Raw genomic sequence first — 19,269 nt, forward strand, 5'->3', positions numbered from 1 at the left:
TATGTATGACACATTTAATTTTTTTAGTTACATATATTTTGATTTATTACATAGTAAAATTAACTTTTTTGTTTTCAGTACCATGAGTTTTAACACATGGACAGATTTGTGTAACTATCACCACAATCAGGATACAAAACAGTTCCATCAGCCCCAAAATCTCCCTCATTCTGCTGCTTTGTAGTCAAACCATCTCCCCCATCCCAAACCTCTGATAACTGGTGATCTGTTTCCCATCCCTATAGTTTTACCTTTTCCAAATATTATACAAACACAATCACACAGTATGTAACATTTTGAGACTGGCTTCTTTCATTTAGCATAATGCATTTGCGATTCATCCAAGTTGTTGCATGTATCAAGAGTTCCTTCCTTTGTATTGTTAAAAAATGTTTCATTTATAGATGTATGGTTTTATTCGTTCATCTGTTGAATAACATCTTGATTGCTTTCAGTTTGGGGTGACTATGAATAAGGTTTCTATTAACATTCTGTTAACATTCTATTAACATCCATAGTGTGCACTGGGAAGCGAGTTCCTGTGATGGCTGTCTCCAGCCTGTAGTTAGCTTCACTCTCTCCAGAGTGTCTGCAGGGACACATGACCTGGAATGACTGTCTCTACTGGTCAGAGGCAGGTCCAAGGTCTAAGCTAGCTCTGTTTCCTCGAAGTGCACACACACTCATTGGTAATGGCCTCAGCTCAGTGGGGAGCAGTGCCGGAGCAAGAGGGGCTAGAACATAAGCCTGGTACAGGCTGGGTGGGGCACTGGATACATTCTAGGAATCCAGCCAGAGGCCTGGGCAGCAATCAAGCCCACCTTCTCCAGGGAGGGATTTGAGGGGAAGGATTAAGTCCCACGAACGTTCTTTTCTGACCCTGAGGTCTGTGACTGTCCCATCCCACCTGTGGTCTGCCCACCTGAACTCATGCCGTGGACTCTGGAAGGGAGTCAGGGTGAGAATATGGGGGAAGGGTGGACCCAAGTGCTCCCCATTGTCCAGGTGCAGTCACTCCTTACTTCCCATCCTCACTGCGCCCATCCTGCCCCTGTCCCGGGTAGCTCATGTTGGGTGGCCTCATATATGGGTCCCCTGATTCTAAGATGAGCTACTCTGAGGAGCCACCCTTCCCAATCTCATTCCATCCACACCCACAGTAGTTGTCAGACATCATAGGATCACAGAGTAGGATCGAGAGCCACCTCCAGCGAATCCAACATTTCGAGCATCCCGACACCCTGTCGTGGGGGTTGGTGACTTCTGCATCATCCCCCTCCTATGTTTTGGGAATTTAACGACAACCCTTGAACAAAACAGATCCGACCCTTGCTTTTGCTCATTCAATGCCTTACAGAACCTGGACCAGCCTCTACTCCCTTTACTCCCTGAATCACATCTTTCTCCCTCAAGGGAGATTACCCCTGATTACATTTATTCACACACAGAGACACACCGTCACCAACCTTGAATGGCCAATCTACCATCATACCCCCTTTTGTGTAGTAAAACACCGGTCTTTCGGGAAGGGTGTCAGGCAGAACCACCCTTGCCTCACTCAAACACAAATCTGTCCCTCTGAGTCTCAGGCTGGTACAGCCCTGGGTCCTGGCTGAGGGAAGGAAGTGCTCCCCAACCTCGAGTGAGGGGGAAATCGAACATGGAGTTCAGACTCAATCTCGTGTGTCCTAAAGAGGCAGTCTGGGAGATTGAGCTGGGACACGGAAATATCATTTCCAGGAAAATCTGTGTCATGGGGCTGGTGGAAGAGTATTTGACGGGGACCATGCAACAACACAGACCTACTAACCACACTCGCCATAGAACCTGACGGGCCAATTTCCACTCAAGGGTGTACAGACGACCCAGCTGGAGGAGGGTGGTCAGCTGGCTAGGGCAGGGAGGATGTGAATGCTTCCAGATTGGAGCTCTGGAAGGGGGTCATGAGTTCCTGCTGATGGGAAGGGTGAATGGCAGAGATGAATGGGAACCGCCAGACCCCAGAGGAGGAGGGGGGTTTGGAGAGAGCTAGAAGAGGGCCTTCGGGGGAAAGGGAGGACGTGCCAATGTGGCCAGGCAGAGCACACACAGGACCCAGACCTGGGACACTCCGCTGGCTTGACTGCAGGGATGGTAACAGAGGCTGGCCCAGAGTCCCCACCACAGGATGCCACAGATACCGTTCTGGAAAAGGCTCTGACGTGGAGCAGCGCCCCGCCCCGGCCCCCTACCCCGACCCCGACCCCTACCCCTCCAGAGAGAAGGCAGAACACAGAATATGAGAGGTACTTTAATTGGAAACTGCTGTGAAACTGGGGCGGGGCGGGGGCAAAACAAGGGGGAGAGGAAGCCCTAGCTGAGGCAGAACAGGAGGGAACGAGCTTGGCCACAGCTCCAGGGCCCCAAAGGTACCAGCTGCTCCTCTTGCAGGAAGACGCTGGGCTCAACCTGTGAAACAGCAGAGTCAGGGAAGAGCCTGAAGCCAGGGCCAGCCCCCAGCCCTGCTCAACAGCCAGGACTGCGGGAAGGGGTACGGTGTGTGTAACACTCACTTCAAAGGGTCTGCAACTTGTCAGCCAGGTACTGCATGGCGGCTGCAACAGGGACAGGCATTAGCAGGCGCTCCAGACAGAGGGATACAGAAGCCCGTCCCCCTATCCCCGTGAGGAACCGCCTAGCCCTGATACCTGAAACCCCTCCAGACCCGATGCAAAGAGCTCTGGGCCTGATCACTCCCCACCACCCAAATTGAATGTGGAACCGGTTCCTAAAGGGAAACAAAATGTGCCAGCAGCTCTCATGCTGTGGGCCGTGCCACAACCACTCAGAACTTGTCACACACACAAACAAACAATCCAACAAGAACCTTAGAAGCCACACCAAGCAGCAGTTCAAGGGAAAAATCAACGAGGCATCTCTAAAAGTCCTATCAGAAGGACATTCCCTAGGACTGGTCTGGTTGTCAAAGTGTGCATGCAGTCCAGACAGTACTTTGCTGTTTGTACACACGCCCAGTTGTACATGCACAGCCAGCTCCAGGGCCAGGCCTGAGAGGTTCTCCTCCCCACAGGGATGATCGTCCCTGCCAGGCCCACCGCACCTGCAGCCCACCCCCACCCCAGGTGCCCACCCGGGTTCTTCACTAAGACACCGCTCTCCGGCCCTGGTTCCTCATACCAAGTTGCTCCTTAAGTTCGTCTACTTCTCTCTTTAGCTCGAGACACTAGGCCAGCAGACAGAGGAGGAAGAGGAATGATTAGTATACTCTGGCCTCCTCTCTCCTCCACCTTCTCCTCTCCCCCGGGCCCTCCACCCCAAAGCCGGGTGGTTAGACTGGCAAGGGCTCCTCAGTGGAAAGGAGGTGGGCTCCCTCCGTGGGGTACGTGATGGGGGCAGGGGAGGGGGAGCCCACACATGTCAGCTGAACTTGGACCCAGATCCCACCCTCGAGTTTGGGCCTGCATTTCCAGGATGCAGAGGAAGCATTACCCAAGGACAGCAGGGCGTTCCCAGTGGCTGCTGCTGCGTTTCCGGTCTTGGGGGATGGTCAAGTGGCTCCCGGTCACCTGAGAGGGAAAGGACACACAATCCAGCTTCCCAGGCTCCCAGTGAGGTGGAAAGGGCCAAGCGGGCTCTAAAGTGAGGTGAGGCAGCACCATCCTCTGCTGGCAACCAGCCGCCCCTGCTCTGCCCAGCAGCCGGAACCTTGTCTCTGGGCCTGCCTCCCCTGTTCCCCGGGGGCAGCCATTTCACCATTGTGGTCCCCAAACAATGTGGCTCTGGATTCGACCCTCCCAGAGCTGCAGCCACAGCCAGCACGTGGGAGAGCAATGTGGCCGATCAGGACTTAACAGAAAAGGCTGTTCCCCTGCAAGTCTACACCCGGAGCAGCTGTTTGGGGCACTGCCACCGATCACCCCGGCTGCACAAACCCCACACAGAGGATGATGTGGCTCAAGGCCAGCCCTGCCAGCACCCCGTCTCCTGTGGGAGAAGCTGCCTGGGAGCAAGGCTGTGCCCCCGGCAGAGACAGAGGCAGAGGTTTCTGTCCTCAACCCCTCTTCCCTCCCCTCATATCAAACCCACGACACTCACCTGAGGGGGCAGGCCCCCTGGGCATGACTTCTCCCTGGTTCAGGGCCAAGGGTTCTGAGTTTCCTGGATCTTGGGGCCCTCTGGTGTTGACGTCGCCACTGCTGGCTTTTCTACGATGCATGCGCAGACAAGATGTCCCTGGCCTGTGAGTGAGCAGCTGAAACAAAAATTTCTCACCGATTTGGACTAAGGAAGTGTGTGTGTGTGTGTGTCTGTGTCTGTGTGTGTGTGTGTGTGTGTGTGTGTGAGAGAGAGAGAGAGAGAGAGAGAGAGAGAGAGAGTTGTGTGATTCGGGCCAGGGTGAGGCAGGGAATTGGGAAGGGAATTGAAAGGCTGATCTCATTAGCACTTTCTCCCTCAGTCAGCCCCAGGCCAGCAGGCAGAGCTGATCTAGGCACAACAGTGGGACACTGAGAAAGCCCAGGCCCCCTGCAAGGAAGGTCTGGGGAACAGCTAGGAAGGAGGATTCAGGAAGCTGGTGAGTCTAAATACTGAGGCTTTCCGGGGAAGCTTTTAAGGGATCCCCCGACCCAATTCAGCTACCAGCCCTCCCTTCCATCCCAGCCCAAGTCTCTCAGAGGAGGCTGGAAAGAGGCCAAGGGTGGAGAACCGGGCCCAGGACACCCGAAGTGCTACCTTAATGTTTGTCCCTAGGAAAAGGAGCCCGATCTGGCATCGTAATGACCCAGTGACCGAGGGGCACCCAATGCTGACCTCTGAGGGGTGGACAGAGGCAGCATGGATGAAGACGTGTCCCTGGGTGCTGTGGGGGGGGGAAGAGTGGGGAGAGAGGAGGAGCATGGCCTACTCACTTGGCCCTTTGCGGCTGGGTCTCTATTTGGGTCCTTATCTTCTCCCGCCACCGCCTCAGACTCCCTTGCCCAGCTGACCACGGATTTCTTCCCAGCACCACTGTGCTTGGACTGTTTGGTTCCCGAAAGGACCAAGGTATAACTCTTGGGTCTCCCAGGCAGCGGAATACCAGAGATTGGGGGGAAGGTGGCCGGTTCCACGGGAGTTGCCGAGATTCGCTGCCCCCGGGAATGGAAGGTTCCCCCCAGGGCAAGTTTGGATGCTTCCCCGACGGATTTCTTCTCCTGGGCTCCGTTCTTCCTAGGAGTGACCTGCGGTAGGCCACCTGGAGCAGCAGCAGAAACAGAAGCAGCAGCAGCAGCAGCAGCAGCAGCAGCTCCCGGGTAGCTGGGCTTGCTGCCCCCCTTGCCCCACAGCACGCTCTGCATTTTCTTAGGGGAAGAGATGCCCTGCTTTCCCACGCCCTGCCTTTCCACAACCGAAGAGAGTCCTCGCGGAGCCGAGGACAGGGAAGAGCCTGTCACGTGACGGTAATTCTCCCTGACTTGGAACTTCGAGTGTCTGGGAGTGTCCCCGGGATCCTCGGGTCTGCTGGGCTTGGCCTGGCCTCCTCCTCTGCGGTAAGTGCTCACCGTCATCAGCTGTGTCTCACTGAATTCATCTGAGGACTCGGAGTCGGACAGCAGCCAGGCCAGGCCTTCCGCGGAGCGCCGCTGGCGATCCGCAGCCACGTTCAACCTATGCTTAGTGCCTCTCTTAGGGTTCCCCAAGGCCCGGCCCGCTTCAGGCCCACCGAGGTGGAGAGGGCCGGCTGGAGCCGTCGACGCCTCCCCACAGCTCTGGCCGGGCGCTCCTCGACCGCCGGGACCCGCCTCGAGGCGCAGTGTCGACCCAGTGGCCTCTTTGAAGGCAGTGGACCTCTCCGGGGACGGGTACCTGCGGACGCCCAGCACGTCCTGGTCGGTCAGCTGCTGCAGGTTGGCCTCCTTGGCCGCCTCAGACTCCTCGATCAGGTCCAGGAGGTCCCTCGTGTGCTCATCTGGGGAGCCAGGTCGGCCTTCGCGGCCCCACAGCACCGGCCCTCGCGCTTCCAGCATCTCCCGCTCAGACTGGAAGCCCTCGGGGTCTGGGTATTTGCGGACGCCCAGCACATCCTGGTCGGTCAGCTGCTGCAGGTTGGCCTCCTTGGCCGCCTCAGACTCCTCGATCAGGTCCAGGAGGTCCCTCGTGTGCTCATCTGGGGAGCCAGGTCGGCCTTCGCGGCCCCACAGCACCGGCCCTCGCCCTTCCAGCATCTCCCGCTTCGACTGGAAGCCCTCGGGGTCCGGGAAGCCGCCTCCGCCCTTGCCGCTCCGCGGCTCCCCAGGCTCGGGGCCTGGGTCGGGCCCCGGCGGGACTGCGGGGCCGGCTATGCGAACGCCGGCCCGCTCCCTGACTTTTGGGCGGACACGCCTTCTCAACACATACACCTCATCCGCGGAGCTCATGTCGCGACCCGGGTGGCCCCAGAACCGGGGCGACAGTCGATGGCCCGAGTCGCGGTCGCGGTCACGGCGGGCTAGGCGGCCGGCGCTCAGAAGGGAGCGTCAGCCACCTCACGCGCCGCACGAGCTCGCCTCAAAAGAAAGGACGCGCCACTTTCAGCGCGCCTCTCACGCCCGCGCCGCAGCCTCCTCATTGGTCCGGCCCCCGCCAACCAGCGGGCTCCTTGTTCGCCCGCCCCCGTCGAGACCTAACCAATGGGGCCGAGGGCCTCTGGTTTGCTCGCAAGCCCGTGGGCGGTCCGGGCAGTTGGCTGGTGAAGGAGGTGGTGGGAGTGCCTCCCTCTGTCAAGCCTCTGGGCCCGCCTCCTCCTGTCCCGCCTCCCCTTTCTGGTTAGAGTCACAGCTCTGAGCCTCCGTTTCCCATGTATACAGGGGGTCGAGGGCGTCGGCGAGTGAGGGCGCCGGGCTCCAGGGGTGGTGAGGATGAAACGTCAAGATGGAGGCGCTGGATGCCTAGCACGCGCCGAAAGCATTTGCCAGCCTCCCTTCCACCGCAAGCCTTAAGACCCAACAGGAGAATGGGCACAGGAGTCCCGCAGTCAGTGATCAGGGGTCGGCCAGAGAGCAAAGGGATCGTATTTTCGTTCTGTAAGGTCTCTGTCTCAACTGCTCCATCAAATGTGGCTCAGCAGACGTTACTGGCAGGCGGGTGTGGCGGATAGACTTGGGGTTGGCCTCGCTCCATCAGTCCTTCCCCCTCTCTGAGGCAAATTCAAAGAAGAGGAAATCGCAGTGGCCAGTTACACCCCAAAAGATGCTCCCCACCGCTGATCCTGGAGATGTGAACTAAAACCACGAATCGGGTTTCACACACTAGGTTGACAACCTTCAAAGAGCTTAACCATTCCGAGGGTGGGAGAGGTTAGGAGCAAACCCCTGTGGCGGTGGTGCAAGAGACGCATTTGGGAGGTAATTTGGCAGAATCCATTGAAAGCAACTTAGTGCCGGCATGGACTCTGTGCCTGGCACTCTTCTAAGCGCTGGGCATAAATAATAATGCCTCCGCGTGACACGCCTTTAACTATAGTACCAACTATTACTGGCCTCTTCCCGGTGAGGAAACAGGCACTGAGAGGTTCGGCCACTGGCCCAAGGTCATTCGGCTCGTGGGGATCAGCGGCAGAATTGAAACCAATCAATCTGACTCCAGAGTCCTTGCTTTTAGCCCAAGATCTTTAAAAGGAAGGAAGAAAGAATCTATTTCCTCTATGCTCCTGCAAGTCTGCTGCCTGGTACTTCTTCCGGAGACACGCTGGTACCTGTAGTGTACAAGAACACATGCACAAGGGAGTTGGTGATGGGAAAAACTGGGAACACTCCAAATTCCCGTCAGTAAGGAAATGGATGAATGCAACGTGGCTTAGCATCCAGTAGCATAAAGCGTGGCAGTCCAACGGAATGCATCAGGCCATTCTCACAGCTTTCGAAAGCATCCGCCTGACTTCCAACTGCAAGTTGCAGAACGATGGCTTTGGATTCACATTTGTAAGTTAAATCACTTGCGTGCGTGGGCACACGCACACACACCAGTCAATCCTATGTAATATATGAGAATTCATTTAAGTATATGTACAAGTATGTTTTAAAGTTTTGAAGGACGCACAACCAAGGCCTACCAGTTGTGATGGCGGTGGGTGTGGATAGCCAGGTGTCTCTCAATTTTTCTTGGAACTGTCAGTTCTCAGCTTCCGTGAGCTGAGCAGTACTGATGTCTGGGGAGTGGTGCCTCCCTTGGTTTCTATACGGCCCATGGGTGTTAGAATTTCCCGTGTCTGCCACCCCACTCCTACTCTGACACCGCTCCATTCCTCCCATACCTTCCTTCTGCTCCTTCCCGTTCATACTCCTCTGTCTTCAGTCACCTCTCTCTCCTGCAACCTGCTCTGGCTGACCTCCTGGAGAGTCCTGGGGTGTCTGAACCCCTGTTGCCTGTGGAACTCAAAGGCCCAGTTTTCTGGGTCTGCACCTGAGAAGCTGGCCGTGCTGGAGAAGTTTCAGAGCAGGGGAGATTGGGTGCAATGTAAATCTGCAATCCTCCTACTCGAGCCTGCCCCCGATGGTGCCTGCCCGTTTGTGGATACCGCCCTCTTCCACTTCTCCCAGTGACTTTTTAAGTCGTGGTGTGCTATTTCAAATATGTTAAAATGGATAAGGAAGGATATAGCAAAATCTCCTGCATCCACCAGCACCCTAGGAAACATTACCAGTGGATTCAGTGGAAGCCTCCGTCTTCCCTCTCACCATTTCCATTCCCTTCCTCCCTCCCCCAGAGAGAGACTCCCAGAACTTCTCACCTTCTCCACTCTCTTCGTCCCTGTGGCTCTCCTACCCCCTCTTCCCCTGCATCCCATACGTCTCCAATGATGTCACTAATCTCTGCTTTAGCCCCCTATGCTCACCAGGATCCAATACTGCTTTTGACTTACTCTCTTGGCCTGGGGTGGGAGCCAGTGTCAGAGGTTCCTCTTGGCTTTCCCCACCGGGATAGCTCTTACCCCACAGAGCAGTGACCCAATGTGGAAGTCATCGCTCCAACTGCCAAGTGTATCACTTATCATTATCAGCTTGGGGACTGGAGAAATGACCGCTATTTTGGTCCAGGGACCCATTCAGCTCACTGTGAACCGGTCTCTATTCCCAACTCCTTTTAATGTCAGGGCCTCATAAGCCCCATTCTAATGGGGCCCCATCATGACACTTTGGGCCTCCTGGATCAATGTCAGCTCAGATCCTGTGTCCAGTAGTAGTAGAAGTGTCTGGGTCTTTTTCTAGCCTCCGGGTACAGTCACCTGAGAACTGGCAGTCATTCTCTTTAGGGACGGTCATAACCCACTGCCTTGTTTCTGGATCCTTCCTCCTCAGGACTTATCCACCTCTTCAGTGGGGCCAGTCTCTGAATTGGCTGAGGACCAGGAACTGAGCAGGAGACTGTGGCTTTTTAGCGGGATGATGGCCCTCCTTCTCTTGCATTCTTGCCTTTTGCTGGCTGTCGTTGCCCCTAGGGAGCCATGCTGTCTGAGCCATCTTCTCAGCTTTCTGCCGGTCAAGCAGGCACTCTTGACTGCCCCTCTGACCTTGCTGGTCGTTACTGCAAATGTGGTCTGCTGGCATCTCTTGGTTAAGAGCTGCCCTGTGCCCTCTATTATGTCAGAATTCGTTGGCTCCCATGGGTGGTAATGAGCCCAGGTCGGGACCACTTTCCTTCCATCATTGGCATTGGCCTCCAGAGGGGAGCAACCACCAAACTTCTAGTGATGCTGGGGCCCCTCTCACCAGAACACTCCTGATGGCTTTGGTGAGTGATGTGTCCTCTCAGCCCTACAGTGGGACATAACCATGAGGCCATGTGACTGGCCTCACCTTTTCTGTGCGTTCTAGCATGTCTGCATCACTCAACCTTTTTGTTCCTTCCTCTGCCATCTGCCAATCCAAGGCAGGCATTTCCACTTCTCTCCTTACGGGCCATCACTTTCTCAGAGTTTCAAAGGGCCAGTCTGGCAGTGAATTTCCTCCACCTCCTGGAGTCCTTGCCCGTGTGTTAAATCCCATGGCATGAGAAAGCGCCTCCGCTCAGCAAAACTTGCTTATCCACTCTTATATTCCTGTCCACTTGATCCAGCACCCTCAAAATCCAATCCCAGGGATATTGCCCTGCTCCTGCCAGTACAGGCTTGTTATTTCTTGGTGTATAATTTCTTTTTCCCCTTATCAGGCTCGGCATATCCCAGTGAGTTTATGGGGAAGAGATGAGGGTTTCCCTGGGAGAGGCGTCTGTCACTTTGTGGGGGAGCAGACTCTGTAGCATCTACCAGCACAGGGCATGTGTTAGCTCTTGCTAGGGAAGGAAGGGCCACCCTGCAAGCTTTGAGGCCTCAGGACGTTTGGATCTGATAAGCCAACGTTTGGAGACATCCATGCCAATATACCCGGCCTACATTTCAGAGTCTGAAGTTTTTCCAAAAAGGGCCCTGACCTTCCCATAACAGGCCTGTGTTTGTCAAGGATGTATACATCTCTGGAGTTCTGCACTTACTGTTATCGCATAATCTGTGAGCTACTCAGCTGTCTCTGCAGGAGGCAAGGGCATTTTGTAAGCCACCAAGAAAACCCCATGAATCTTACACTTGGCCCTTAACTGTTTGGTAATGTCCCTTAGTTTCTCATTATGTCTTTGCAGGGCGCCAGTATAACAGTGATGAACAGCCGCCCCTGCCCTCCCTATAGACATAGTGCCCTCCCTACCATTCAAAGGCCTGAATCATCTCACAGGCCACAAGTAAGACCCTCCACTGGGATATTTTTCAAGGTACGTATGGATAAAACCTTAAGGAATCAGGAGGTAACCTTGTGCTAGAGATTATCCATGCCCCACATAACACTCAAAATGGTACGCTCTTTGTCATTTGGGCAGTGAGTGAGCTGGTCCATAAACCCCATCTTATAGCTAACTTCTCAGACCACTCCTGGTACCACTTTTGTTAGTTTGGGTCCTCCAAAAATACGGACACCAAGGCATGATTGGACATGAACGAACATGATGGGAGAATGGCATGTGAAGGATAAAGGAGAAGGAGCAGGAATGAGTCTTCTTCTTCAGGGTGCGATGCGGGTCTGACGTCTGTAAGAGAGACGTGGGGGAAAGGAGGGTCAGATAAGAAGAATCTCAGATGCAGTTTCATTCTAACAGTAAACTTTAGTTCCGTTTAGTTTAGTTTGTTCAGGCTCATGTGGAGTCCCCACCCTACAGCTGCCATTTAGAGGAGTCCCTGTCCTGAAGCAGTATGCCCCTGCCATGCTCAGTCACTGGCTGGGAGCTACCCAGAGGATGTGGGATCTTGGCACAAACAATGGTGGTGCCCGAGAAGTGGCAGCTGGCACTTGCCAATCTACTATGTTCCCTGCAGTGGATCGGAGGGGCATGTTTCTATGGCCACCACAAGGAAGCAGAAGTCAAAGGTGACTAACATTTCCGTTTTGAGTGACTTTGTGGTGGGGAGCATAAGGACACAGGAAGTAAAGAAAGATTGGGAGGGAAATGATGGGATTTTGGATACATTAAGGTTGTGTTTCTTATAGGACATGCAGGTGGAATGCACTTAGAAATTTGGTTCTGGAACACCAGTGAGGGGTCAAAGCTAGAGAGAGATACAGACTTGGGAGTCATTCATTCCCTCAGTAAACTTTTATAGCAGTGTTTTTTCAAACGTCACCATAACCTTAGAAGTTCCTTGCATGGAAGCTCCAATTCCTTTCCCTTCACCCTCCTCAGAAGTAACCTCTATCCTTTGTCTTCATCGTTCCCTTCCTTTTCTTTAGTTATTCTCTACATAGGTTCATATTCCTAACAACGGTGGTTTTGCTGCATCCTTTGGTCTTTATGTAAATGGAATCATTTGTGTTGTTTCTGACTTCTCCCGTGTGATACTGTGTAACTGAGATTCATCCCTGTTGTCGCATGTGGCAGGCACTTGTTCATTTTCATTGCTGTACACTGTTCCACCAAATGAATATACAGTAGACTCTCATTATCTTGATAGTTATTTGCAGTCTATAAAGTTGCCATGAACGCTGAATTAGGCAATCCTGAAACATTGCTCCTAAGGGAAATATAATTTCAAGTTCCTACCATCCGCTGGTCACAACATGTTCATCGACTGATCGCTGCGTAATCATGTTTCATGTGTGTTTCTGTTTAAAGGCACTCTATTTAATACAAATATTATTGATTCATTAACACTGACCTCACAGCCAACAGCATTATAAATCATGCCTGAACAAGGTTTATGTAACACACATATTTTCTTGAGTGCACGTCATAGTCATTTTGCACTCAAGGACACTAGACAGTACTTCAGCACTAAGCTTGGAGGCCATCTTTAATTATGAAATCACCAACAAAGAAGCACAAAAATGCAAACTATGTGGCACCAAATAAATCATGAAAAGGACACTTGCTTGCAGTATGAGACTGAAACCAGAAGGCAGAGCGTCACCTTGTTTGACCTCAGTTGGGAACATATTCCACCAACTCAAATTTTTCACAGCTCTCTCGAATGAGGAGGAAAGCACTCTGGTACTGATTTGTGGTTAAAAATGAATTTTAGCAAATAGGGGAATTTGCAAGTATGGAATCTACAAATAACAAGAATCAACTATCTCAACCTCTGTATCCATTCTACTGTCAATGGGTAATTTGGGTTGTTTCCATTTGGGCAGATATTATTCATAGCGCTACTATAAACATTCTGGCGCATGTTTCCTGGTGCCCACGTACAAGAGCCTTCCAGGGCAGAGCTTTCCAACTTTTGGACCTGGGACTTTGAGGCCTTCATCTCCAGAGACAGCCAGACAGCAGCCCCTGGACCCCTTGGTTCTGGCCCTGAACAACTTTGTCATCTTACTCCTGTATGCCATACAATCATCATTTTCTGTGTGAGCCATAGAATCAAATGGCTGGGAAGCTGCGTTCCAGTGCTCATACTTAGGACTGAAATTGTCATCTCATAGGGAAAGAAGATTTCCAACATTACTAGATCATGCCAGAGTTTTTACAATGGGGTCATGCTAATTTCTACTCCTATCAACAGTGTTTAACTGTTCCACATCCTCATCAACATTTGATATTAACAAAGTACAAAATTGTTGTCAATCTTGTGATAGTGAAATGGTGTCTCGTTGTAGATTTAATCTGCAATTTCTTGATTAGTAATAATATTAGTAAGAATATTGAGCAGCTTTTCATATGCTTGGCCTTGGGGATTTTCTTGTCTATGAGGTGTTCATTTAGTGTCCTTTGCCCATTTTCCCCTTGGGTTGTTTGCATATTTATTTGTGGAAGTTCTTTATGTATTCTGTACTTTAATTCTTCGATGATTTCGTGTTATGTAAATATCTTCTAGTTTTTAGCTTGCCTTCACTCTTTTTATCATACCTTTTAACGAACAAAAGCACTTCTTTTTAATTTTTCACAGCACTTTATTATGAAAAGTTCCATACAAGAAGATCACGGGACTTCCCTGGTGGCACAGTGGTTAAGAATCTGCCTGCCAATGTAGGGGACACGGGTTCGATCCCTGGTCCCAGAAGATCCCCTATGCCACGGAGCAACTAAGCCTGTGCGGCACAGCTACTGGAGCCTGTGCTCTAGAGCCTGTGTGCCACAACTGCTGAAGCCTGCGTGCCTAGAGCCCATGCTCCACAACAAGAGAAGCCACTGCAATGAGAAGCCCGCGCACCACAACGAAGAGTAGCCCCTGCTCACCGCAACTAGAGAAAGCCGGCGTGCAGCCACAGAGGCCCAGCGCAGCCAAATAAATAAATAAAATTTTAAAAGAAAGAAGAAGATCACAAGATGATCCGGGAAAGTTGAGGGGGTACTTGCTGACCATGGACCACCTTCGCTCTCACCAGATGACCTTGCTTCCCATTTCATTGAGAGTATACAGGCAATCAGAAACAAACTTCCCTCATTCATAAATAGTTTTCTCTATTTTGGATCATTCCTATCAGCATACAAGTATGTTGTCGTTTCTCCCAATTAAAGAAAACCTTCTTTTGATTCCAATTTCCCTTCAAGTGACACCATTTTTCTCTGCTCACCTTCACATAAAAACACCTTAAGAGTCAGTGTATACTTGCTGCGTCAAATTCTTCTCTTCTCATTCACTCTTTCTCTCCTTTCCATTTAACAATTCTCTATTGAGGGCTTACAAGGTACTGTTCTAACACATGGTGCTGTTCTAACACATGGTGCTACATCACTGAGAAAAACAGATGACGTTCCTTCCCTCAAGAGCTTACATTTCTGTCATAGGCCCTTTGGCAATATTTTCTCAATCTTCAACTATGTCCATTCCTTTGTTGTTGGAAATCACTTTCCTGGACCCAGTTTCAATCTTTATTGGTTGCCTAGAGTGTTGCTCCTAGAACACTCCTTTACCAAACCCCTAAGTGGGATCTTCTGCTTCCTAGAACTAATGTCTTCATTGTTCTTGGTTTACCACGGTGTTTTGATGGGACTCATTCTCCAGGTACCATGGGTGATAATTTCTTTTAAGACTTTGCATGAACAAATATTACCTTTAATATTACCTTTAATTTCATGCTTATTTGATAGCTGATATATAATTTCAGGCTGAAAAGTTTTCTGACTTTCAATGTCACTTTTGAGAATGCTGGTACTATTTTGCATGCCATTATGATTCCCAAGCCTTTATGTATGACACATTTAATTTTTTTAGTTACATATATTTTGATTTATTACATAGTAAAATTAACTTTTTTGTTTTCAGTACCATGAGTTTTAACACATGGACACATTTGTGTAACTATCACCACAATCAGGATACAAAACAGTTCCATCAGCCCCAAAATCTCCCTCATTCTGCTGCTTTGTAGTCAAACCATCTCCCCCATCCCAAACCTCTGATAACTGGTGATCTGTTTCCCATCCCTATAGTTTTACCTTTTCCAAATATTATACAAACACAATCACACAGTATGTAACATTTTGAGACTGGCTTCTTTCATTTAGCATAATGCATTTGCGATTCATCCAAGTTGTTGCATGTATCAAGAGTTCCTTCCTTTGTATTGTTAAAAAATGTTTCATTTATAGATGTATGGTTTTATTCGTTCATCTGTTGAATAACATCTTGATTGCTTTCAGTTTGGGGTGACTATGAATAAGGTTTCTATTAACATTCTGTTAACATTCTATTAACATCCATAGTGTGCACTGGGAAGCGAGTTCCTGTGATGGCTGTCTCCAGCCTGTAGTTAGCTTCACTCTCTCCAGAGTGTCTGCAGGGACACATGACCTGGAATGACTGTCTCTACTGGTCAGAGGCAGGTCCAAGGTCTAAGCTAGCTCTGTTTCCTCGAAGTGCACACACACTCATTGGTAACGGCCTCAGCTCAGTGGGGAGCAGTGCCGGAGCAAGAGGGGCTAGAACATAAGCCTGGTACAGGCTGGGTGGGGCACTGGGTACATTCTAGGAATCCAGCCAGAGGCCTGGGCAGCAATCAAGCCCACCTTCTCCAGGGAGGGATTTGAGGGGAAGGATTAAGTCCCACGAACGTTCTTTTCTGACCCTGAGGTCTGTGACTGTCCCATCCCACCTGTGGTCTGCCCACCTGAACTCATGCCGTGGACTCTGGAAGGGAGTCAGGGTGAGAATATGGGGGAAGGGTGGACCCAAGTGCTCCCCATTGTCCAGGTGCAGTCACTCCTTACTTCCCATCCTCACTGCGCCCATCCTGCCCCTGTCCCGGGTAGCTCATGTTGGGTGGCCTCATATATGGGTCCCCTGATTCTAAGATGAGCTACTCTGAGGAGCCACCCTTCCCAATCTCATTCCATCCACACCCACAGTAGTTGTCAGACATCATAGGATCACAGAGTAGGATCGAGAGCCACCTCCAGCGAATCCAACATTTCGAGCATCCCGACACCCTGTTGTGGGGGTTGGTGACTTCTGCATCATCCCCCTCCTATGTTTTGGGAATTTAACGTCAACCCTTGAACAAAACAGATCCGACCCTTGCTTTTGCTCATTCAATGCCTTACAGAACCTGGACCAGCCTCTACTCCCTTTACTCCCTGAATCACATCTTTCTCCCTCAAGGGAGATTACCCCTGATTACATTTATTCACACACAGGGACACACCGTCACCAACCTTGAATGGCCAATCTACCATCATACCCCCTTTTGTGTAGTAAAACACCGGTCTTTCGGGAAGGGTGTCAGGCAGAACCACCCTTGCCTCACTCAAACACAAATCTGTCCCTCTGAGTCTCAGGCTGGTACAGCCCTGGGTCCTGGCTGAGGGAAGGAAGTGCTCCCCAACCTCGAGTGAGGGGGAAATCGAACATGGAGTTCAGACTCAATCTCGTGTGTCCTAAAGAGGCAGTCTGGGAGATTGAGCTGGGACACGGAAATATCATTTCCAGGAAAATCTGTGTCATGGGGCTGGTGGAAGAGTATTTGACGGGGACCATGCAACAACACAGACCTACTAACCACACTCGCCATAGAACCTGACGGGCCAATTTCCACTCAAGGGTGTACAGACGACCCAGCTGGAGGAGGGTGGTCAGCTGGCTAGGGCAGGGAGGATGTGAATGCTTCCAGATTGGAGCTCTGGAAGGGGGTCATGAGTTCCTGCTGATGGGAAGGGTGAATGGCAGAGATGAATGGGAACCGCCAGACCCCAGAGGAGGAGGGGGGTTTGGAGAGAGCTAGAAGAGGGCCTTCGGGGGAAAGGGAGGACGTGCCAATGTGGCCAGGCAGAGCACACACAGGACCCAGACCTGGGACACTCCGCTGGCTTGACTGCAGGGATGGTAACAGAGGCTGGCCCAGAGTCCCCACCACAGGATGCCACAGATACCGTTCTGGAAAAGGCTCTGACGTGGAGCAGCGCCCCGCCCCGGCCCCCTACCCCGACCCCGACCCCTACCCCTCCAGAGAGAAGGCAGAACACAGAATATGAGAGGTACTTTAATTGGAAACTGCTGTGAAACTGGGGCGGGGCGGGGGCAAAACAAGGGGGAGAGGAAGCCCTAGCTGAGGCAGAACAGGAGGGAACGAGCTTGGCCACAGCTCCAGGGCCCCAAAGGTACCAGCTGCTCCTCTTGCAGGAAGACGCTGGGCTCAACCTGTGAAACAGCAGAGTCAGGGAAGAGCCTGAAGCCAGGGCCAGCCCCCAGCCCTGCTCAACAGCCAGGACTGCGGGAAGGGGTACGGTGTGTGTAACACTCACTTCAAAGGGTCTGCAACTTGTCAGCCAGGTACTGCATGGCGGCTGCAACAGGGACAGGCATTAGCAGGCGCTCCAGACAGAGGGATACAGAAGCCCGTCCCCCTATCCCCGTGAGGAACCGCCTAGCCCTGATACCTGAAACCCCTCCAGACCCGATGCAAAGAGCTCTGGGCCTGATCACTCCCCACCACCCAAATTGAATGTGGAACCGGTTCCTAAAGGGAAACAAAATGTGCCAGCAGCTCTCATGCTGTGGGCCGTGCCACAACCACTCAGAACTTGTCACACACACAAACAAACAATCCAACAAGAACCTTAGAAGCCACACCAAGCAGCAGTTCAAGGGAAAAATCAACGAGGCATCTCTAAAAGTCCTATCAGAAGGACATTCCCTAGGACTGGTCTGGTTGTCAAAGTGTGCATGCAGTCCAGACAGTACTTTGCTATTTGTACACACGCCCAGTTGTACATGCACAGCCAGCTCCAGGGCCAGGCCTGAGAGGTTCTCCTCCCCACAGGGATGATCGTCCCTGCCAGGCCCACCGCACCTGCAGCCCACCCCCACCCCAGGTGCCCACCCGGGTTCTTCACTAAGACACCGCTCTCCGGCCCTGGTTCCTCATACCAAGTTGCTCCTTAAGTTCGTCTACTTCTCTCTTTAGCTCGAGACACTAGGCCAGCAGACAGAGGAGGAAGAGAAATGATTAGTATACTCTGGCCTCCTCTCTCCTCCACCTTCTCCTCTCCCCCGGGCCCTCCACCCCAAAGCCGGGTGGTTAGACTGGCAAGGGCTCCTCAGTGGAAGGGAGGTGGGCTCCCTCCATGGGGTACGTGATGGGGGCAGGGGAGGGGGAGCCCACACATGTCAGCTGAACTTGGACCCAGATCCCACCCTCGAGTTTGGGCCTGCATTTCCAGGATGCAGAGGAAGCATTACCCAAGGACAGCAGGGCGTTCCCAGTGGCTGCTGCTGCGTTTCCGGTCTTGGGGGATGGTCAAGTGGCTCCCGGTCACCTGAGAGGGAAAGGACACACAATCCAGCTTCCCAGGCTCCCAGTGAGGTGGAAAGGGCCAAGCGGGCTCTAAAGTGAGGTGAGGCAGCACCATCCTCTGCTGGCAACCAGCCGCCCCTGCTCTGCCCAGCAGCCGGAACCTTGTCTCTGGGCCTGCCTCCCCTGTTCCCCGGGGGCAGCCATTTCGCCATTGTGGTCCCCAAACAATGTGGCTCTGGATTCGACCCTCCCAGAGCTGCAGCCACAGCCAGCACGTGGGAGAGCAATGTGGCCGAACAGGACTTAACAGAAAAGGCTGTTCCCCTGCAAGTCTACACCCGGAGCAGCTGTTTGGGGCACTGCCACCGATCACCCCGGCCGCACAAACCCCACACAGAGGATGATGTGGCTCAAGGCCAGCCCTGCCAGCACCCCGTCTCCTGTGGGAGAAGCTGCCTGGGAACAAGGCTGCGCCCCCGGCAGAGACAGAGGCAGAGGTTTCTGTCCTCAACCCCTCTTCCCTCCCCTCATATCAAACCCACGACACTCACCTGAGGGGGCAGGCCCCCTGGGCATGACTTCTCCCTGGTTCAGGGCCAAGGGTTCTGAGTTTCCTGGATCTTGGGGCCCTCTGGTGTTGACGTCGCCACTGCTGGCTTTTCTACGATGCATGCGCAGACAAGATGTCCCTGGCCTGTGAGTGAGCAGCTGAAACAAAAATTTCTCACCGATTTGGACTAAGGAAGTGTGTGTGTGTCTGTGTCTGTGTGTGTGCGTGTGTGTGTGTGTGTGTGTGTGTGTGAGAGAGAGAGAGAGAGAGAGAGAGAGAGAGAGAGAGAGAGAGAGAGAGAGTTGTGTGATTCGGGCCAGGGTGAGGCAGGGAATTGGGAAGGGAATTGAAAGGCTGATCTCATTAGCACTTTCTCCCTCAGTCAGCCCCAGGCCAGCAGGCAGAGCTGATCTAGGCACAACAGTGGGACACTGAGAAAGCCCAGGCCCCCTGCAAGGAAGGTCTGGGGAACAGCTAGGAAGGAGGATTCAGGAAGCTGGTGAGTCTAAA

At 52.3% G+C, this 19,269-nt stretch overlaps 1 protein-coding gene across 1 annotated transcript; it reads right to left on the reverse strand.

Moving 5' to 3' along the window:
* Positions 1–2,352: 2,352 nt before the first annotated feature.
* LOC309978590 (uncharacterized protein CXorf49 homolog) lies at positions 2,353–8,294 on the reverse strand (the record flags this gene model as incomplete). The annotated part of the gene is made up of 6 exons (XM_082865116.1): positions 2,353–2,448; positions 3,490–3,566; positions 4,096–4,252; positions 4,908–6,026; positions 6,225–6,466; positions 8,270–8,294. 6 exons carry the CDS (start codon positions 8,292–8,294, stop codon positions 2,353–2,355), a joined length of 1,716 nt encoding a protein of 571 aa, XP_082721242.1.
* Between the last annotated feature and the right edge of the window lie 10,975 nt (positions 8,295–19,269).

This window comes from Leucopleurus acutus (assembly GCF_964270905.1).
Source record: "Leucopleurus acutus genome assembly, chromosome: X".
In the NCBI taxonomy this organism is placed as follows: domain Eukaryota; kingdom Metazoa; phylum Chordata; class Mammalia; order Artiodactyla; family Delphinidae; genus Leucopleurus; species Leucopleurus acutus.